Source organism: Mastigoproctus giganteus, chromosome 3 (assembly GCF_048544385.1).
Source record: "Mastigoproctus giganteus isolate SK-2022 chromosome 3, ASM4854438v1, whole genome shotgun sequence".
Taxonomy (NCBI): domain Eukaryota; kingdom Metazoa; phylum Arthropoda; class Arachnida; order Uropygi; family Thelyphonidae; genus Mastigoproctus; species Mastigoproctus giganteus.
This window is the reverse complement of record NC_143577.1, coordinates 82,398,421-82,421,616: the sequence shown is the minus strand read 5'-3', so window position 1 is coordinate 82,421,616 and position 23,196 is coordinate 82,398,421. Positions and strand designations below refer to the sequence as shown.

General features: G+C 37.3%; 1 protein-coding gene across 2 annotated transcripts in view; it reads right to left on the bottom strand.

The window, feature by feature from the left end:
- Window positions 1–14,407: 14,407 nt before the first annotated feature.
- The window catches only part of LOC150088117 (carbonic anhydrase-related protein 10-like), a 233,520-nt gene continuing 224,731 nt past the window's right edge, over window positions 14,408–23,196 (bottom strand). For both annotated transcript variants that reach the window (XM_090370577.1, XM_090370578.1), the window contains exon 10: window positions 14,408–14,859. In XM_090370577.1, the coding sequence (XP_090226703.1) occupies window positions 14,834–14,859 (26 nt within the window). In that variant the 3' untranslated portion in view covers window positions 14,408–14,833. The remainder of the gene's footprint in view (window positions 14,860–23,196) is intronic.

Below are 23,196 nucleotides of genomic sequence, written 5' to 3'. Positions count from 1 at the left end.
GCGCATTAATTTATTCGTTAAATTGCAGATTACTTTGTATAACTAATTATTAACACGAATAAGGCTTTTTTTTAAATTTTTAGATTATTGTTTAATCTTAAAAACTCGACGTTCTGCGTTTATATCAACAAGTTTATTTTTATTTCGTAAGAGAACCAATGATGTGCTGTTCTTACTGAAGGAAAAAAAATTCCAGTATGGTTAGCAGTTGTCCTTCGATTCCAGGGACAAAAATGGCTTCAACACTTCAATTCAATAAGGCTAAATATTAACTATTTTATTTATAATTATTAAATTATGAATTAATGAAAATCCGTATGTTCACTATTACTGATGTTACCACTTGGGGCAGCTTATCGGCTATGGGGGTGTTACTTAACCAAAAAATTCGTGTAATTTTGATAAAACTTACAAAAGATTGAACGTTTTTCTCCAAGTTTGTAGTTTTTATATGAAAACTGCAGGCTTTCGGATAATTATGTAATCTACAGACACAAATTGTAATTCTTAGCTTTTATAAATTGCACACGGTGATCATTTAATTCGCTGATGGCAACCCCACCGTTTGCCTTTCAAGTTTAGGCAAATGACCGGTAAATGGTAGGAAAATATTTGTCCAAGAATACACTGAGAGAGTTGAAAGTCCAGACATGTTGTCTGGTAGTTTCAAAGTGGCTGTAAGTTACGTGCTGCAGGTATGAACTATTTTATGAGCTGCATAATGGAAGATTTAAAGACTGAGCAACGTTTTGTTATTCGCTGTTGTGTTTGACGTGGTATGAGTGGCACAGAGACTGAGAGAGAAATAGCAAAGGTTTACGGAGACAAGTGTTTGAAATTTTCAAGTGGCACAGATGCATTGAAAAAAATGTCGAGAATCCATGGGCTGGTGATTCGGGGTTTGGATATTCGAAGACTTCCAACAACTCCAGAAGAAATTGCAAAGGCACAGGAAATTCTGGATGTAGATAGGACAATCACCCAGTACTAGTTTTTCTTTTAATAAAAAAATTAATGCTTTTATTATCACCAATGCAGTATAGCTCATAAAAATGTTATTAAAAGTGTACTTAATAAATTTCAAATTACACAGAAAAACACTAATAAATTATAAATTAATTAATTGCTGATGTTATTATAATATTAATATTATGAGAATTTTAGAAGTATTTTTAAATTTAATTACTATAAGCAAAGATTTTACTTATATCTGATGTTTTATACCCTTAATAAATATAATGATGGGCTCTATGGATCGTTGAAGAGAAGGTACCTTTGTAAGGAAGACTAATGAAATCAATTTATAAAAATCACCATTCAGTCTAATGACGTAATTAATGCCCTAACTAATTTGATTTAAATCCTCTTATATAATTAATTAAATGACAATAAAAAGGGATAGTCAGCGAAAACAACAATTTTGAAATGGTGCTACAAAAAGGCTCGCCCAATTAACATTTCAAAATATTTTAAAACGCATATTAGGGGCTGTCGTAGCGTGTAGATTAGCGGGAACCGTTCATTGCCACGACTGGAGTGTATGTGCCAAGCAGGTAAGGGATCGTGAAACTGTAATCGATGTCAAATGACACTGTTTTATTCATGCGTTCACATAATACAGTTCAGAGCAGGTCGAGCAAAGAATTCTTTCGAGAAACGTTGCCTGTAGCTAGCCGAGCATGCTATCGACCGAAGCTTCACGATTTAATGCTAATCAATTTGTAATTGTTCATTAAGGCTCGTTAAACCGTAAGGCAATAGGTCACGCATTAATATTTCATAAACATGACACAGAAACAAGTTCGGCCGAAATCAATAATTTTGCAAAAATTAAACTCGCACAAAGTTAAGGAACTGTGTCGATGTCGGTTAAAGTCAACCGTTTAATAAATAAGTTCCGACACGTTTACGACAACATATTTAAGCGATAAATACAGTACGTTAAAATGAATAGAATACCTAGATTTTTCAAGCTAAATACTCGTGACACGATGCGTAATGCGAGGCAACGCATCCTTAAGAGAGGATTTCTTTTATGTTTTGTGCGAAAGTCATTTTTAAATCCATTAGTGCAGCGTGACAATAATTATCTACCTCATTTTCAACCGATTTGAAATAGTACACAGGATCTCTACTCTAAATATAAGATCTTCATGTCTGCTTATGCTGAAACATTATTAAAGATGTACGTACATGATCCGTGTTGTTCGCCATGCGATGCTTCACGTCTTAAGCTGGTATTGGGCCAATATTCTATATCTGTACAAAAATGTGTTCACAAGCCAATTTGCATGTTGTACTGACCTAGAAACCAGAAATAATTCTCGGGATGGGGGGAATCAACTTCCAGAGCTTGACGTCAGCTAGCTACAAGCCCGATTGACGAGAGAGAGAGAGAGAGAGAGAGAGAGAGAGAGAGAAAAAATCCTTTAAGAATTTCTCTTTTCGAAATGAGTGACAAGTGGTGAAACCGCTACACTGTCGATGGACTGTGTTGGTATGCGAGCTACACTGCTCGACAAAATTAACAGAACACTTAGAAAACGTGGTGTAACTCGCGCAGCTTGCGATGAAGTGGGACAAAATTTGGTATTGAGACATACTAGAATAGCGATGGAATGAGGAGACAGTCAGAAACTTCGGACGGGTATAAGGGACATTTATAGGGGTTGTATAAGAATTATCAAAAAAAGTCACATTACAGCAATCGATACAAGGTGCTTGAAATCATGGTCAGATGACCTCAGGATGGCATATGATCCCATCCAGTGGTAAACTATGTTCAATATAACGGTATCTATAAGATTATATGGCAACAAATCGCATTCTTCTGCCACCGCAGGCATTAGCTCACCAAGTGACCGAGGAGTTGGCTGTCGGCATGCATTGAGACTCCCCAGGGCTTCCCACGTATGTTCCATTGGGTTTAAGTCTGATGATCGTATTGGCCACGGCAGTCGTTGGGTATCTTCAGTTTCAAGTCATTCCTTCATCACTTGAGTTCTATGTGCAAGCGTTGTCGTGCATAAAAAGAAAATCCGGGCCAACTGCACCCATAAAAAAGTCTCACAGGGGGTCCGAGGATCTGTTCTGGATATGTCTGCGCAGTTATGGTACCCCTATCAAAAACATGAAGAGGAGGTTCGGCCGTTGATCACTATTCCGCCTCATACGAGAATGCCGCCTCCACCGTAAGTGTCCTTTTCTCTGATGTTGGAGGGATGGTACTGCATTCTTCGTCGTCTCCAGATGAAATAACGTCTAGAATCTGTATGTAGACTAAAACGGGACTCATCTAAGAAGACAATTGTACCTTATTTGTTAGGGCTCCAAGTCACACGTTCATGGCACCAGTTTAGACGAGTTGTGAGGTGGTTTAGGGTTAATGGGATACAAACTTCTGGCTTCCTTGGGTAGTGTCCACTTGAATTGAGCTTTCTTAGCACAGTCCAATTGTAAATATTTTAACATGTGACCGCAACAACCACAAGAGACAGTTGAAGACAGGACATCGTAGCGTTCTGTCTTGCTGTTAGAGCCGGATAGCCTCCTGTTGTTGACGTTTCCGTCGAACGACATTGGCTAGCTCTTCTTGTAATGGTTCCTGTCCCCCGAAATTGCTTCCATAGCGCCTAGACACGACACTGCATGACACATTAAGCCAACGTGCCACCTCCGCCTCCCCTGCTTCAAGTCGTCCAACGACCCACCATCTCCAAGCATCATCTAAACGACGATGACTTGCCGTCCTGAGTGTGGAAATGTGACTGTTCCACTGAGCAAGCCAAAAAAAACGGGAATAAAATGATGTGGTCTCAACCCGTGTTTTTATAGGCAGGAATAATTTGCATAACGTGAGTCTCTGTAAGGTGGTAGATCGATTTCTTTTGGATACTCGGAATTTGCATGCCAGGATGCTTATTATATCAAATATTCACTTCGGTGACACTGTTCGCAATAAAATATTCATGAAAAACATTTTGTTCTGTTAATTTTGGAAGGCTAAAAAAGTGGAAGGCTAAATACCAAAAATGACAAGATTAAAGTAATGGAACTTTCTTGCGATTGGGGGACTCCAGAAGAAATAAAAAATTTTAGTTTTGTGTGTATTCACCACACATTTACATTTATTAAAAATATCTTTGAAAATTTTGCTTTTCAACATATTTGTGTGAAATCAGATTTGCGGTGAAGAAGAGAAAAAACAAAAAACAAAACGCTACATTGCAACCCGATTTTGATTGCACTTAAAATTAACCAAGGTTTGGTCTGATGTAACAAAGTTCTGTTCAATGAAGCAAGTTCATCCTTCGCATTAAAATTTCAAATTTTGGCGACGTGCTTTTAAACTTAAACCCACTAGCGTGGAAATGTAATGAGCTCCAAAGAGTGCTCATTAGATTTCTACACTAGTGGTACGCAAACTTGTGCTTTTTAGATTTGTTTGTACAAAAATAAAAACCAAAGACGAAAGAACAAAAATGGATTGAGAGACTAGAGCAACTAAAAAATCCACATAAAGAAAGTCAACAGGTGGGGCCATAGTGCCAGGACATAACCATTATTGCGTCGTGGAAGAGCATTCTTCCTTAATAATTTATTGCTACCAAAAGAGTACACGACACATCAGGTGACAATGAGACAAGAACAAATTTATTTTAAATAAGCATATTTTAAATTTTCATTTATTAGGTCAGGGACAGAAGGTGACGATAGCAGAATTATATTCCTGAATAGTGATTATAACCATTCGAAAAACTTTACGTATAATTGTTTAATAATTTAAATAGAGCTAAACAGAGAGATCTTTCTTGTTTGGATTTTGCATGTTTATTAAATAAAATGTGTAAGTCCTACTTCATTCTCTCCCCTCACGATTTGCTCTCTATTTTCTAATTGTAATACAGACAGTTTTATTTCTTTGTATTTTTACATCGGCTCCATGTATGCCTGTTTCTTTTGCGTCAATGGTAAAATAAAGTTCGTTTGGAATATTTCGATGAGTATGGGTCCTAAGGAAGATCCCTACGGGACACCTTTATTAATGTTAATTTGTGGGTCGTTTGACTTAAAAGGCATTACTTGCTTAATGTTTTGTAAAGAATGTTTAGAAAGCCATCTTTACTTCTGAAGAAATTGGTCCAGTAAATTTGGTTGAAGTAACTTTTGATTTTATTGCAGTTTGTGTTTTTTGAATTCGAGTTTCTTGTAACTTTTTGTTCTCTGTCATTCTGTTACTAGTGTTATTTCAAATATAATAACGAGAGGATTAAGATGAAGACGTAACACCATTGTTATCAAAAATCAAGTCCAAGTAATTATGTCGATTTGTTGGAGGATACCTTTGTGTTGTAAGTCGGGTTTTAGATAATGTTTTCCAGAGCTTTGGGGAGACTTGTTATATTACTTTACTGAAGTTTAGGAGCGACTATAGCTTCAAAGTGGACTTGGAAGTTGTCAGCTAGTATGATTCTTCCACTAAAAAGTAAGGGACTTGTGAATTTTTCCAGCGTTTGTGAGAAGTATTCATACATAGTCGACAGAGTCAACGAGCAACATCACTTGCCAGTTACAAATGCTACTGTTGACCTCCAAAAGCGCTTATGTCTGCATGAAGACAACGTGCAGTGGCAAATATCTAATAATGACAAAGCAGCAAGGAAGAACTTTCGTACTTGATGGAATGGAGAAGGACAAAGATTTGTTTCAGTGAAAAAATCCGAAAAAACACGAGACAGTCCAAAAAGTGAATGTCTGATCAACGTTAACTTCATGATAGTTGCTAAATATAAGACCTAACCTCATTGAGACAAAGAGCGCTGCTTTCAACAGTGAGGCAAGCAGATTTTATTTATGTCATACGCAATTTTAAAGTTGGCAATTAAGTTGTGCATCTATATATTTGGTATATTATCGTTTAACTCTGGTTGTGATCAATGAAATCCACATCTCTGAAGAAACACTCTTGGATTCAACAAGAGGAACTATTAAAATTGCGCTTCAAACAATGAATTACACTAGTTTTAATAACAGGATTCTTCCATTTTTAGTAAGATTGTACTTTGCCGGTGTCATGGGCTAATTAACGAAGTCCGCCGAAATTTATTACAACAGAAGAATATCAAAGTAGAGCTAATGGAGCTTCCTTTAGATCTTGTTTCTAGATGGCCGATGAAAATAAAAATATCTCCATCGGAAACTCTCCCGGTAGCATGGTATTTACGATGCCTTCAGTGGTTGTTTTGCTTAGATTTTAGAACGTTGACTAATACAAATATTTGGGCCGCTATCTATTTTTTAATCATTATTTGGAGAAGGGGAAAATTAAAGAAGAAAGCAGCGTACATTAGTTATGGTTTCATCACTGGAAAGTATTGGATTTCCAGTTATTTCTTCAAAGAAAAGAAATGTCGATAGTAAACAGCAGACAGTCAGTGAAGAAGCAAGGCCCACTGCCAATGCGCTGTGTACACACTGATGAAAAGCAGCCACGATGAAAAACGCTAGTCTACAATAACAAGAAGGAAAATATGAGTAAAAATGAAACTGGCTGCCTGATATTCTTTCCGTTTTGCGAATCCAGTCCCATTGGTTGTTCGCTACGAAATATATTGAGCTCTTCCATAAATTCATGTTACTGTGGCTACCTGCACAACGAGTTAGTATTCGAGCATTTACTGCAGCAGCGAGCTATTTGGTGAAATCCTGCCATTAGGAAGAACATCTTCTTTAGTCATCTGTCGTTTTAAATGGGACATTTCAGGAGAGATTCGCATTACAGAACATTTATAAAGAGTATTACGATGCCCTCCCTACTTTCAATGACATCCATTCTTACCTTTCTGTCATTTTTCTTGTGGTGGAATGAAAGGCACCGTATAATTTTATTTTTACATAATTTGTTCTGTTATGGGAAATTTTGCATTATAATAGGAACCTACTGGAATGGAATTGGCTGACTTCGTTACCTGTAGGGTTATGCTATCTCTTTACAAAAGAAAACACTACTCTGTTCGTTCCATTTTAAATTGACGTTAATTTCTTGTAGTTATCCAAAATGCATTTTAGATAGATTACCTTTCCGAAGATGTGATTTAATTAAAAAATAGCGCAATACTAAGGAAACTCGAAGTTTGTCCTGTTGTGAATATTAAGTAGTTTATGGTATGCCGTTTAAACTCCACAAATTGAAAAAAAAAAAAAAAAAAAAAAAAAAACTGTGCTTTTCATTAATTGTAAGAGTGTTGCGCTGGTAGACGCACCTGTTTACAGAATACAGGTCTGCGATATGAATCTGAGTGGTCCTTATAAATTGCCTAGAACTATTGTTTTCTCACTGAAACCTGTAAATGCTTGTGAGGCGCTTCGAAATATAACCTTTCCGTCTATTTTCGAACAAATAAAACGAGCATTGAGAGAGAGTGAGTCAGTTTTCTGCACGAGGCAGCTGATGGTGCTATTCAAGCTACGATGATACCGAACCCCCAAGACTCATTACGACAGCTATTCTTCGATCAGTGATTGAAATTTCCTTCTCCGTCTGAAATTCCGCTGCTTATGAGTCTGTTATCCAAACGATAACGACAATTTCCGATGCACTTTCGGGATATTTATACTAATCAGATAGCTCATCCCCTCGTATAACTCTGCGGAAATTCAGCTCTGTTTAGAGTCTCTTGCTGTTCTTTTTGGCACTGTAAAATGATTACCTTGTCCAATTCACCGAAGAGAATATGCAGTTATGCGTCCATTAGTTATTATTGATTTAGGGTGATGTGATGATGGTCGATTTGTCTTCCTCTTTTACGGTGTGCGAACATTCGCATTTCAAATAATCAGCTACAGATCATAGAGATCGAGAGACATTCCTCAGCTCAGAATCTTGTTATCACAGTAGAAAGAGCACGTTCAATAACTTGTGATAGTTGTGAATTGAGACTGCAATTTTCCCTCTTAGAAGTCGGTATACACTGTTACCAAAAAGTGTGAGGACACTAACAAATGAACACATTTATGCAAATATTGTTAAAGGACAGGGCAGCAGTGCTGAGTTGTGAAGATGCTGTTGCAGCAGAAGGCAAAGGTGGCATTTGTAATAGATATGCCACGCATGTCTATAGGTGGTGAAATGATACAGAGCAGGATTTTAGTTGTAAGACATCTGTATGGAACATGGTATACAATTCAAAATCATAAAACAAAGTGAGAGACACGTACGAATCTTGCTTTAGTTTCTATTGAGAATTTAATTGATTTGACTGATTGTTTGGGATCAGTTTTGTAACCATTCCTAAATGAATCGCAATAGCAGTCAACTACTTTGGGTTTTTTGATCATTGTTTTTGAAGTATGCTGTCATTCAGCGGACTTTCCTACATATCACCATTTGAGAAGGATGCTTCATTGCTTCACCATTAATCCTTATGGAGGTCGTGCATGTGGTTAATCCAAGCAGTGTTTGCCAGTTTAAACGAATGGATTATTTCATAATTGAACGGGCACATTCATTGAAATAACTGCAAATGCTCACGACAATTTTCCATTTTACAAATCCATTAGATAATTTTTAAAAAATGCTTAAAGTTGCTCAGTTTCTTACAGGATTATATTTTCTCTTTATTAATATAATTTGTCATTCTTAAGGGGAAAAAAAATCAGCTTTCATTCTTGAAAGCTGAAACATCAGTCCTTCCCTTCATTAAGAATTAATATAAACTGAAAATTTGTTCTTTCGGATAAATGTAATCAGAGTCCCACCTTCTTCTCTACCAAAAGGTATAGATATAGGTGAGATATAGAATATTGGAATATGAAAATATGGCAGATTCTCCTTGGACCATGCAAAATACTGTCACAGAATGTATTGCCGCTTCCTGGTTGATTCTGATTCACGTTTGCCAAGAGTGAATAAACTAAATCACGATACGCTACACTTGTGGTACGTAACCAAACTAGTTCACGATATATCACACCTATAAACTGAACTGTTTATTGAGAGAGGCGTTTCGCAAACAGCATGCACTCTGCGGCTACCCTTCAAAGTCGACAGTAAAAGCAGTTACCGCATCGTCTTGCTGGAAAACGTTCTGAATATAAATATCCGATAATGTTCCGAAATAAACACATCTCGGGAAGAACTCACCGCACTAATAAATGTACTGCCTGCTCAAATATCGTTGCTGTCACAGTGAAACTGCCTTCTGCTACCCGTGTAAAAATATCTTACTATATATCCGATGATATCGGGTGCTCCATCACAATAGTTGTCGCCATACACATCTAATTGGTTGCGTGATAAATGGGAATTATTTCAGTTTCGTTTTTAATCATATTACATATGAATCATTTGGAGAAATCGATGGAGAATTGTACTCGGTTTCTTACCAATAAGGAGGAGAACTAAGTACAATTCTCATTGAAATAACATTTGTTCTATTTTGTTGTTATGAATTACCTAATCCTATATTAATATTATGTATGAAAATAGGTTTCTGTTTAAATGGAAATAATATGGAATATATTTAATAAGATGCTGTACGTTATCCATTTTGGTATGTTTAAAACTATAACATTTTCAAATAACAGCTGTTACCTTTTCAAATCAAGATTTGGTACACATTTCCTACAAAGTGAGAGATTTATGATTAAACTCAACTGGTAACATCCATCTACCAGACATTGCATCTGACACTAGCACATTTTCAAGCTCCGTCAATGTACTGGTCCATTATATGTAGCCCACGAATCTCCAGAAACAGTTCAGTCTTGGGCACACATGTGACAGACAAGTGCGGCACCATTTATAGCTTCGCTTTCAAAATTCTTTACTTTTATCCAAACCGAAACAGGTCACCTCTATATTGAATTAAGAAGTTTTAGCTTTATACAGTCGGTTTTCCGTAGATTGGCTTTTGTCTGAAAGCAGAGATGAAGATCGTTACCCTTCGAGATTCGAATACTTGCCCCAAGTCATAGCGTTTTCGCTGAAAATGATATTTTTATCCTAAGAAAAAGGAAAAAGTTTCAACAACAAATTACTTTAAATTGCTTTGACAGGCCACTAAAGAAAACAATACCTTAATCGAAACCTTTATCAAGATAGCACGTTTCCAGAATTATTTTATCATCCGCGCCACTCTGCTCTTTAATGGAATTTAGAGTTTTAAAGCAAACTACACCCATTTCTCTATTTCCTTTGTACGTTGCTCTATCAAATTTAGAACATATCTCGCTAAATAAAAGCAGCAAATCAGCTGTGCACATCTTCTCAAATGTAATCTGATATTTATAATTTTTATGGTGAATTCTAAATAAAGTGATGAGAATGCTTCAAAGCTTTTTTAAATACATTACTTCAACAGAACTTACTTATAACGTGCCTGAACTAAAGATTTGTAGACAATAATCTATAAATGACATTACTAATTAATTATTATCGGGAAACTGGATTCTATTCATTGTGAATAAATTATGGACAATGGTACCGTAAGATGGACTCATGTCATTGGAGCAGCCTACTTTATAGCGTCACGTGCTATGAAGTTTTTGGTTGCACATAGGAGTGGCAGCTGCCATTTTAACCCAACTAATTTAATCGTACATTAAGCAATTTAAGACTTACTGTAGTTAGTTAATTTCACCTCCTTCTTATACATTTTACTCAATTAACTTATCTTTCTATTAGATACGGTGAAGTTTGGTTAGATCCATATAGCACATACAGCTGAATACATCATCAACGACATTCGCGATGCGCCAATAGATTTCCTGATAGCATCAGACCATTTTATCTTACCTTTGCTAAATTGCATTATGCGCGTGTTAAACGACCAAGTCACAGATCCCGAAGATATATTGGAGTCCTCACGCTGAAACCACCGACCGGAACGTAGTAGTCAATAGTGTCCACCTCCTATCAAACCTGTCTTTGTCGGCTTCGATTTGTAGTTTGATCAGAACGCTCATTTCGCACCACAAACCGCTATACTAGAGAACTACCAAAAAGCATTTGTCAGTGGACAATAATTTTTTATATCAAACATCCAGTTCAGTGTTTACATCTGTTGCTAGTATTAGATGACTTGCGTGATAATATGTAACATTCTTCGTCTTGGTTGCAATAAATTTATTTTCATGATTGTTTGCGCTACAGATTTAATTATGATAATAAATACGTATCGGTTTAGCATGAACTTGCCTGATCATGATCATTTCACAATCTGTAATGTACTCGCTGATTTTTATCTCAATGACATTCTCCTCCATTATTACTTCAAATGCTAAACGTCGCTTCTTTGAAATACCAGAAATGAAGAACACGACTGTAGCATTATCGTTCCTTAGATTGCATTAATGGAAGAGTGACGAGTTGTCAACGTACCACTATACGGGGAAGAAGGAGCGCACGTATTCTTTTCTATAGAAACTAAGTTCTTTTCCCAGATGAAAAAAAAAAAAAAGAAAAAAAAAGACGCGGTGGAAAGGAGAGAGAAAAAAGAAAGAAAGAATCTTTCTCGTTCGGAGTTATACTGCTTCGCATCTTCGATCTATCGCTAACTCCGGCCAGGTGGTGGAAGGGGGGGTTGCCGTCTGAAATGTCGTTTTCGAGTTACGCTGTTTTAGCCACACATGTAATGCATCATCTCTAAGAAAATGAACTTTTCAACTCCTCCATCTTCTCGTGTCACAGAACTTGAAGTTTGCTGAATGTCTGCTGACGGAAGACATTTTATCTCTGCCATTTTCTAGACTCTCTCAGTGGTGAAATGAAATCGGAAGGGTGCTGAACAGATTGAACTTTGCAGATAACCGAAAAGTTTAAAAATGTTGAGTGAGAAATGTTGGAAATGTTTTGTATTACGCTGAGTTTATAGGAATGGATGAAAACTAAAACCAATGAGAGAAGGAAACAAGATATTTCCTAGAAAGTTATATTTTTTCGAAAAAAAAACCCAACCAAAATGTAATCAAAGTCACGGTGGAAGGACGTATCGGAATCTTTCTAGCTGAACAAGTAACTTTTATTTCAAAATGGGCAGTAGGTAGGAGTCCATTTTGATTACTCACGAGGGCACCACATCGTGGAAATACAAGGAAAAGGCTTTACTTATTTTGTGTGACATCTAGCGCTACTTCATACTCTAACGGTAATCTGCCATTGACTGTTTTATATGCTCCCGTTAAATGGTACTTCGTTTCTTGAAAGATTTGCTATGATTTTTTATAAACAATTGAGTAACGAATTTAAATTTATATTATTAAAAGTATCATTTATCGTCTAGGATTTAATAGTTATTAAATATAAATCTACTTAGATACTCTTTATTTTCTGAGATGTTATTAGTAGCTATACATCGTTTTGGGTGCTGTTCATTGTCAAAGAATCACAAGCCAGTTAATTAAGGGTGTTGACACGTCTGGAATTTGAAAGACAACTTATTTCATTTGAGATTTTTGACAGTCCTGTTTTGATCAAAGACATTGCAGTTCCAATAGAAATTATTTGTATGGAAAATGCTTCGAGTTTCCTGAAAATAGATGATACGCATTTTTAGCAAACTCCACCATGCGATCATCGCATGGTGGAGTTTGCTAACAATGCTCGTTATTGATGGATACATTTTATGGCGGATATAATCAATTGCATTAAATTTATGCTGTCCATTTCGACTTAAGCAGTATCCAAGGGACTACTAAAATACTGCCTGTGATTTATTCTTTATTGCGGAGAAAAAAATAAAATACCTTAAGGTTTTAAAATATACTTTTAAAAGCAACTTGTCATTTTTTTCGATCCTTAATCATTTTTAAATTATGTTTATTGCCTAAAATCAGTTTATTCCTTATCAATTTTTAGATTAAACTTTCATTTAAACCACTGAGTACGAATAAAGGTCCAGGACTGGGATTAGTACAGAGTTATAACGACAATGGAAACATCAAAATGCTCGTGAGAATGGCCGCTGTGTTGTCCTACATTTTACTTGAAAATATTGACACCGGATAGATTTGTGTAATGGAAGATTCCCTTAAACGAAAACTCATTTTAATGGTTACTTCATGTAGCAATGGTTAGAGAACTGTCTTTTGTAGTAAGAAATGTGGAATTGTTGCAAAAGGTGAAGGTAATTCATATGATCCGTCGATGTGAATCACAAGGGGGGTAGGGATCTCGATTATTCATACGAACGAGACCGCGAAATGCTTCGAATTAAGGAAACCCAACTTTTTCGCCTTTTTTATAGATGTTTGGTTTCATTTGTTAAAGTACAGTAATTTCAATAAGGAGTACATACGTACAGAATATTTTTATTAAACAATACAGCACAGTAGCGCGTGTAAAATGTACAATACAGTAGTGCACTAAAAAATTAACGAATTTGCAATTTTACTTTTCTTACAACATTTAATAAAACTGTAAAAACTTTAAATTTCTAAATGCACCGGTTGATGTGGCACGTTTATGGTTTTAAATGAAGTGCAATCTCTTCCGTTTTTCACTTTCCAAAATATTTCTGTTCGGATAGACACCGAAAATTAAAATTTCGGGCACACCTGTGTGTTCTTCCGTGAAAATTATGTAATTGTGGTAAGTCTGGTGTTCGAATATCGTAATCAATGAAAGCTGGTGTAACATTTGTGTTAGATAAACTTGACAAAAAGTATATTTACTTTTGTTACCAAATGCAGTATTAGCGTTTCGATTATTAATACGTTCCAGTTCGAGAATTGAGTGAGAGTGACATGACTCATCGGCATACAATTTTGTGAAACCATCCTGAGACTAGAGCTATTGACTGGCACAAAATTTCTTATTTCTAGCTTATTCGGGGTATTCTTTTAATGGTTCGTATTGTGTCCCCTTAATTAACAGGACTATAAACCTATTTCATCACTCGATATTAGCTCTGTCAGAGAATTATAGGCTTAAAAACCTCCTTACAAAGATAATTCACCCTTCGAGAGGTGCATTATCTTTGTATGGAAGTTTTTATCTCATTTATGATAGTTTAATTATTTTCACTTACTGTTAAGGAGGCAAATCGTCCTATTTGCTGTAATAATTTGAATGCACTGCACCTTACGGATATTGATATCCTCAGAAAAGAAGCGTAATTTTTGAAAGGTCTTTATGCAATTAAACATAGCCAAGAACTGGTTTCCAGAAACTCAACTGGGTATGTTCTGGAGATGGTTTGTCGTCCGTTATACGAACCAGACAAACGTGTTGTCTGCTTGCAGGAGGCAAAAAGAAAACACTCAGACTTAAACATGTTAAACCTTGGTTATTTACTGGAAAATAACCTAGCTGCGAAGTAGAACTTCTGAATGCAATTATGTAAGAAATTGAACAAATAAATAAATTAATTGACTGCTTTAAAAGTATCATTATTTTTAAGTCGATTAATTAACGTAGAATTGGTGCCAATATTCTTTTTGGTAGGTTGTTGATGGAGGAGAAGCCCGGTTCAGCAGGAAGCTATGCACTGGTCTGGCAACATTTGTTTAAATAAAGAAGAAGAGTAGGAGATACAGAAATTTTTAGTAAATATCTCTGAGATTTTTACAAACTGAAGTGTGATACAAGATGAGGATACTAAGGTGGCACACTCGTCTTTGTTCTTCAGACGTACGTATCATGGAAGTTCTTGTTAACATACAAAAAGTCACAAAGTTCTTAATCTAGTTTACATCAGTCCCACTTTGTCTTCAGTTAGCACTGCTTTCATCTATCACATGGTGTAATCTACGTATTACATGCAACCTTTCCAACATCAGGAACTTCGATTTTCTTCTCTCGTAGATTGTACCTTGCTGGATTTCCATCATATTCTTATGGCGCTCGATCGAACACATTACCTATCATAAACACAAAAAGTGAGAAATGAGTAAAAGACAGAATAGAGAGTTTAATTATAAAATTCAGTTTGTACGAAATCAAAAGGCAATTTAGATTTAAAACCAGATTCGAATTGAAGATGAACAAAACATTTACAGCCGAGTTCGGTGTTACTAGTAATAAAAATACAGTATACTTTAAAATAAAGTGTACGAACAATTAATATATCCAAAAATAATCAGGGCAATAACCTGGAACAAAAGGAATTTCTTAATTAAGAATTACTCGCTTCATATATTGTCCACAACGTTCAAGACTCAGCTGAAGGTTATTGTGAAGATTCGTACATATTCCATGGTGCAGTACACGTGATTTTGGATATCTTGATACATCTGCTCTGAATGACCCTAATATAAGCGCCAAGTGACGAAAGTTTTGATAAGGAGATCAGAAATGGAATTCCAAAAAAAAAGTCTTTTTTAGAATTCGTTAGAACATTATGCAAGACATTCCATCTGTACCATTGTTAATGTTTTCGGGTATGCATCCTCAAACAATAAGAGAACGTCATGAAACAACCTGTTTCATGACGTAGGCAGTGAGTAATTACTGGTCTCGTATTTTATTCTGGTACATACTGCAAGCAGTCAACAACATAGATTTTCACCTTAAGGAAAAAACAAGACTGGAAAATATTCATTAACATAACTACGGTAATTTTAACCAAAAGATAAATTTATTCATAAAATATTCATCTTATCCACGATAGATTCATTTTCAATTTGAAATAACAGTCGATATCAGTTAACCACAGCCTTAATATTTCTTTTTTCCAAAGATGGTTAGCAGATGGATAATGTACATCCATAAATTAGATGGCTATAGAACGTGTTCCAGAGATGTTACATGTAATCTGGTTTTAGGTGTTTTTACTTGGTCATCAATCGAAACTCCACTGGTGTTAGACTGTGAACGTGCGCAAACAAAATGGCTGAAGTAACTGCCATGCAAATTCACACAAATAACTCCCGATTCGCTCTCGCGAGTAGCACAATGGATCATCATCTTTCCCCAAACTGATGGAAAATGTCTAGGTCGAATCCTGTCTATGATGTGAGGAATTTTTATGGGCTTTTTCACAACGTGGCCGAGTTCATAGGTCTTAGGCGATGGTTGAATAATTATGTCTCCTTGGAGAAATATTTTAACAATTAATTTAAATAATCTAATTATTACAGACAAAATATACTGACGCCTCAGTTGATTTGGCGCTTAACACACAGCTAATTTAATCTCGATTCTACATTGTTTTTGAAAGAATAGTGATGTAACAAATTACAATAAGAGTGTCGAAGACTGGTGTTTTTCTATACAAGAGTTTCGCCAGCTCACCTTTTAGGACTCTTGTGCACTGCCCCAACAAAATATTAGAGAATCAAGTACACCAGTCAGGAGAACCAAAATGCAATAGCCAGTCCTTTTTTTTATTTAATAATATACACAAAAAGAGTATAACTAGAAAGCAACGAAATCTCAATTAATACAATAGCTAGAAAAATTATTGAAGAGGGGGAAGAGATTGTTTTAATTGCTTATTCATCGGAAATTTTGTACTGGAGTTAAGTTGGACAATAGAAAGATAATTTCAGACTAATTGTTTGGAATGGTTTTTATATAAGGGGATTACACATACTTTGATTCTGTGACTGCGAGGTTAGTATCTGTCCTATCTCTAAATATTCTTCATTTGACCACACTGGAGATTTTGCCATTTAGTGAATTCGTTTTCTTGTAGTTGAATTGGGATTAATCACGTGTCGTTTCGGTAAGATGGCTTAGAAAAGTTGTTTAATGCCGTGTAACGTTTCTGATTCTAAAAAAATATACCAGTCATCGGTGTTTAGGTAAGAATTAAGCTTTATCTAGTGCGCACTTTGAAAATTATAAAAAAAAAAAACGGAGTGTTTGGATGACAGTTGTATCAAGAGTTTAAAATTAATTCGAGAGCCTGGTGACCTGAAGGGATAAGTACCTGTACATTAGTAGATCGCAAATTTCAATTATACAAATGCATTAAGTTAATAAACGACCAACTGATCAGAACTAGGTAAAGAAATTTTAAATAAATTAACGACTCCAGTTCAAGTGATATGTACTACTGGGAAAATTTTTCTAGTAATTCTTTTCAGGTTAATCATCGATTCTGTGACACGTTGGGGAAGGTCGGTTCATCTTTTGTAATATCTTTTCGCAGCCAGTTTCTGTAACCGATAGCATTTTAAATTCTTTAGATAACTGCATCAAACACAAAGCATCAATATGTTAACATGAACTTTATGCGTTCTAGTAAAATAACGTGAAGGGGATCAGGCTTTTGTCTAGATCTGGCTGTTAATTGATTTCTCTTGACTATCCTTTTTATGAACATATCCGCGGAGAGTTTAGCTGAAATGCCTTTTGGCCATTGATCGAAATTCATTATTTTTTGTACTCTCGTTCTTGAAACAGGAAACACTAATAGAAGTATAATTTGAATGCTTCAATTTAAATCAATAGTGCAATTTAAAATGAAGCGCTTCCCCTATGTGCATTGCATTACTTTAGGATGTAATCGAAAGGTACACTGGTGTGCAAAACTTAAGGACCAACGCTATTTCTAAAGTCTACAACCACAAAATCTGTACTTAAGGTACTCTTTACTGATGAGAGTAGATTCAGTCTCAGCAGCGATTCTGGACGTCAGCTAATTCGGCGAGAGGTTGGCACACGGCATCACCCTGCAAACATCACTGAAAGGGATCGATATGGCGGTCGAGGTGTTCTCGTCTGGGGAGGCTTTACCTTCAATGGACGTACGCAACTCCAAATACTGGAAGGCGGTATTGTAACCGGTGCCATTGACTCCGACTTCTTGTTTATGGATGATAACGCCATCTCACTGCAGCTGTAGAAATGCTTTTAGAAAGTGAGGACATTGTTCGTATGGATTGGCCTGCTCGTTTCTCCCTTGATCTAAATCCCATCGAACACATATGGGACGTTTTGGGGAGACGCTAGCGACACGTTCACACCCACCAGAAAATGTTCACCAGCTGATGATGGCGCTGACAGAGGAATAGACGATGTTACCGCAAGAACTTATCAACAACATTGTTCAAAGTATGGACAGGCGGTGCAAAGCCTGCATTGACATTAGGGGTGGCCATATCTCCTACTGTGGACTACCTCTTCCCTTTGTTCCATCTTTGGCAGTAATGCATCTGTATCATGGGCAGCCAGTGCTATGTTGCCATTTTTGAATAAAGTCCCTCTGTATCGTTTTGTTTCGGTTGTTGTGTCGGTGTTATTTCCTTTATCATTTCTGTACCTCACGAGGTTCCTTTGGTATGCTTTTCTCATATCCAAGCCACTCTTATGAGAAGCTACAGGTGAAAACCTGACTGGTCCTTAAATTTTGCACACCAGCATATTCTTTTACTCTTGGAATCGCTAGCAAGTTGAATTTTGTTATAATCAGATGGATATTGTTGGGATAGCAGAGACGTGGTGTCACAAAGATATAAGGAATGCAGAACTGGAATTTGGGGAGTACAATGTGTACAGAAAGGATAGACAGGACAGAAAGGGAGGGGGTGTTATGCTGTTAATTAAGAAAAACATAAAATCAAAGGAAGTGCACCCAGTTAATATAGATGAACAGTGCTCTGTTGAGTCGGTTTGGTGTGAGATAAGCACTGCGAAAGGAAAAATAAGAGTAGGAGTGTGTTATAGGCCTAATGACTTGAATGAGTACAATGAACAATTGTACAGAGAAATAGAGTGGGCTAGTAAATCGGAATGTCTTATAATGGGGGATTTTAACTTCCCAGATATTGACTGGAACTTGTGGGTTGGTCACTCACACACTAGTCAGACTTTTGTGGATTTATTGGATGATTGTTTTCTGCAGCAGCATGTTCGAGAGGCAACCAGAGAAAGTAACACTCTTGATCTGGTTATCAGCAGTGATCATTCGTGTATTAAGAATTTGCAGATAAAGGAACCACTAGGTGGCAGTGATCACAGTGTGCTGAAGTGGGATTTACTCAAAGAGGTAACTACCGTCAGGGGTAAAGGAAAGGGTTTTTGCTTCCGTAAAGGGGAGTACAGTGGTCTCAGACAGTTTTTAAGTTCTGTACAGTGGGATCAACTGACGATGTTACAAACAGTAAATTCTAAGTGGGAAGCATTCAAAGAATTAATCGTGGAAGCTACTAGACTTTATATACCGATTAAGAAATATCGTTCAAGGTTTAGGCCTAAATGGTTATCAAATGAACTAATGAGACTCGTGACAGAGAAGAAAAATGCATGGGATGCATATAAATTATCAGGTGACGCAGAAGCCTGTGGCAGATATAAGCTAGTCTGTAATCAGGTCACAAAGGAGGTTCGGCAGGCGAAGGTGGATTACGAGAAATCTTTGGCAAGGGATGCTAAGAAAAACAGCAAGGATTTCTTTACTTATATAAACTCTAAAAGGAAGGGGATGAATATGATTGGTCCACTTGACATCGATCGTTCGACTGTTGATGATCCTGCTCAGATAGCAAACAAACTGAATGAGTATTTTGCATCTACATTCACACGTGAGGAATTATTACAATTTGAAAATGGAAGAAGGTTATAAAATTGTAGCAGGGTGCTTAATGATTTTGTAATAACTGAGAGCAAAGTGGGGGAGAAATTGTTGAAGTTAAACACAAGAAAGGCACCTGGGGTGGATGGGATCTATCCAGTTATTTTAAAGGAGGCGGCAAAGCAACTAAGCAAACCCTTAGCCATAATTATGAGAGCATCCTTGGACTCAGGGGAGGTTCCCACGGACTGGAGATGTGCAAATGTGTCCCCAATTCACAAAGGTGGATCGAAGGGTGACACGAGTAATTACAGACCAGTTAGTTTAACTTCTGTTCCGGGTAAAATAATGGAGTCGCTGGTTAAAGATGCATTGCAGGATCATCTAGACAAGACTGCAGCAATAATTCAAACACAGCATGGGTTTGTTAAGGGAAAGTCTTGTCTGACAAATTTGATTGGTTATTATGATGTGGTCACAAAGGAACTGGATGCAAAAAATAATTTTGATATCATATATTTGGATTTCAGGAAAGCTTTTGACGCTGTTGCGCATGGAAGACTACTGTACAAATTGGAGCAGAATGGTATTAAGGGTAAGTTGCTACAATGGATAAAAGGATGGTTAAGTGGGAGAAGACAGAGGGTGGTAATCAATGGGTGCTGCTCTTCGTGGACTAATGTTATTAGTGGAGTCCCACAGGGTTCGGTGTTGGGTCACTGTTGTTTTGTGTATTTATCAATGATATTGATTAATTTATATCAGGCTTAATGTCGAAGTTTGCAGATGACACAAAGGTTGGCAGGGTTGTTAATGACAGTAATGGCAGTGTGCTACTGCAACAGGATCTAGATAATTTGGGCAGATGGGCTAAGAAGTGGCAACTGAAGTTCAACCTTGACAAATGCAAAGTACTGCATATGGGTAGAAGTAACCCCAGAGAAACGTACCAACTGTGTGGTACTACACTTAAGGTGGTAGAAAATGAAAAAGACCTGGGAGTAATTGTGCAGTCAGATATGAAGTTTTATGAGCAGTGCAGACAGGCTGCTAGGGCGGGTCATGGGGTTTTGTCAATGATATATAGGAATTTTGCTAGCAGGGAAAAGGAGGTGATTGTCCCTCTGTATAAGGCAATGGTCAGGTCACGCCTTGAGTACTGCGTACAGGTCTGGAGGCCTCATTTTAGGAAGGATGTAGATTGGCTTGAGCGTGTACAGAGAAGAGCAACACGATTGGTGAGGGGAATGAAGGGATCCTCTTACCAAGAGAGGCTTAAGTTCTGCAAATTGCAGTGGCTGGAGACTAGGCACCTGCGCGGTGATCTGATTGAGGTTTATAAGGCCTTGATTGGGTTGAGCACGCTGAAATCTGATGGGATCCTTCCACTTGTTCAGATTACCGACCTACGGGGACATAAGTTCAAATTAAGAAAGGACAGATGTAGAATAGATGTGCGGAAATTTGCCTTTAGCCAGCGGGTGGTTAATTGCTGGAACAAACTTCCATCTGTCGTTGTGGAAGTTGATAGGTTAAATAAATTTAAGGAGGAACTGGACAGGCATTTGGAGGGAATGGTGTGATTTTTTTTTTTGGCTGATGCTGCATAAGTTCCTACACTTGCTTTCTTGCATCATGTGCCACTACTACTACTACTACACTGGTTACTCTCGTTTATATTGAAATCTGAGCTGCATGCAATTTCAATTTTGATTAGAGATATTTAATTCATGATCGGCCGTTTCTAATGTGAGTGATACTTTATCAGTACAACTGTAATACCAATTGTTTAGACTTTTTTAAACATTTTACTTTGAGTAATTTGAGCGTGTATTTTTTCTCCATATTCTTAGAGAGGGACAGGTCGTCTTAATGATATCCTTACCATTTGCGGGAATGGTTGTTCAATTGATTCCATTACACTGGACCACACTGTAGATGATTCTGATTATTCCATCACTGGAGATGATCGCTGTTTAATAACGAGTTATAAACTGCTTCATCGTGCACTCTATTCAAAAACTGGTTAGCCTTAATGTGATTTTGCTAATTTTAAAATTACCTTTACCTTTCTATTACATTGAAAGGTTAATTCTGCTCTCAGATTACGAATCGGGTCCATTACAGATTCATTTTGTTTCTTGATATTGATAATTTCTACCTGAAACAGGAGTTAAGCGATCTAGTATTGTACAAAGGGTACTAGGAAAGTTTTGCAATATGACGCAACAATGAATCACAGGAAGCTGCTTGTTGCTGCATGTTGAGACATGTTCATACGTGCATAGTAGCCGCCGCGCCAAGTCGATGGGCTCAGTTATTCATTAGTAGTGAGAGTGTAAAGTGCTTGCGATGGCATCGTGGTCACGAAATGAGATAAGGACAGTTTTGCGGTATAATTTCGTGCGTGGTTTAACCATAGACCAGTGCTTAGAAGAAATGACTCTTGCACTAGATGATGATTGTCCACATCGTACAACGATATTCAGGTGGTATAGAGAATTCCAAAGGGGAAATTTCACTCTGGAGTATTCTGAGAGGCCGGGAAGGCCACGAACGTCAGTTCGTCAGTTCTGGAGGATTCTGAGAGGCCGGGAAGGCCACGAACGTCAGTTACGGAGGAAAACGTTACTGCTGTGAGGAAAATGCTTGACGAAAACAGGCGAGTGACCTACCAACAGATAGAGGATACTTTGGGCCTAAATGCACCAGCAATTCGTTCGATTCTGCAAGATCATTTGCACGTAAAGAAACTTTGTTCTCTCTGGGTGCCGCATCAACTGACTGAAGAGCTGGGTTAAAGTACCTACCCGGCAACCCAAAGGTCGCGGGTTCGATTCTCGCCTCGGGCTTGGATCAAAGTACTGCAAAAACCTTGGGAGGTGCAATATGGCCACAGAAGCCGATGCGCCAACAACTACCAAATCAAAAAAAAAAAAAAAAAAAAGACTGAAGAGCAGATGACATGACGTGTGACTTGGTGCCGGGAGATGTTAAAAAAGTTTGATAAGGAACAATCTCGGTATGTGAACAACATCGTGACAGGTGACGAGACTTGGCTGTACTATTACGATCTGCCGACCAAGGCTCAAAACAAAGTTTGGGTCTTTGATGATGACGACACACCCGTAATTGTCAGAAAATCCCGATCTGTAAAGAAGAAAATGATAGCTGTATTTTTCAAATCGAGTGGAATTGTGGAACGTGTCGTTTTGGACACGCAGAAGACAGTCACAGCTAAGTGGTATACTGAACAATGCCTGCCTAAAGTCATTGGATCTATGAAGAACCTGCGGCCAAAGTCAAGAATGGACACCTGGTACCTCCATCACGAAAATGCTCCAGCTCACCGCGCCAAAGCCTGCACCGAATATTTGACCACGACAGGACTGAAACTTCTCGAGCACCCTCCCTACAGTCCAGACCTTGCTCCCTGCGGCTTTGCACTGTTCCCGCATGTGAAAATGAAGCTAAAAGGGAGGCGGTTTTCCAGTGATGAGGACATTCTACGGGCTTGGGACAACGAGTGTGCTTTACTCCCTAGTGAAACTTGGCAGAACTGGTTTAAAGATTGGTTTCGGAGGATGGAGAGGTGTATTGAATGTAGAGGAAATTACTTTGAAAAAATTAAATAAACAAAGCTGTATTGCAAAACTTTCCTAGTACCCTTTGTATATTCCTTGGAGCTCCTTGTATAAACCCAAGGTACAATTCCCTATTGTAATATCGACACATGCTA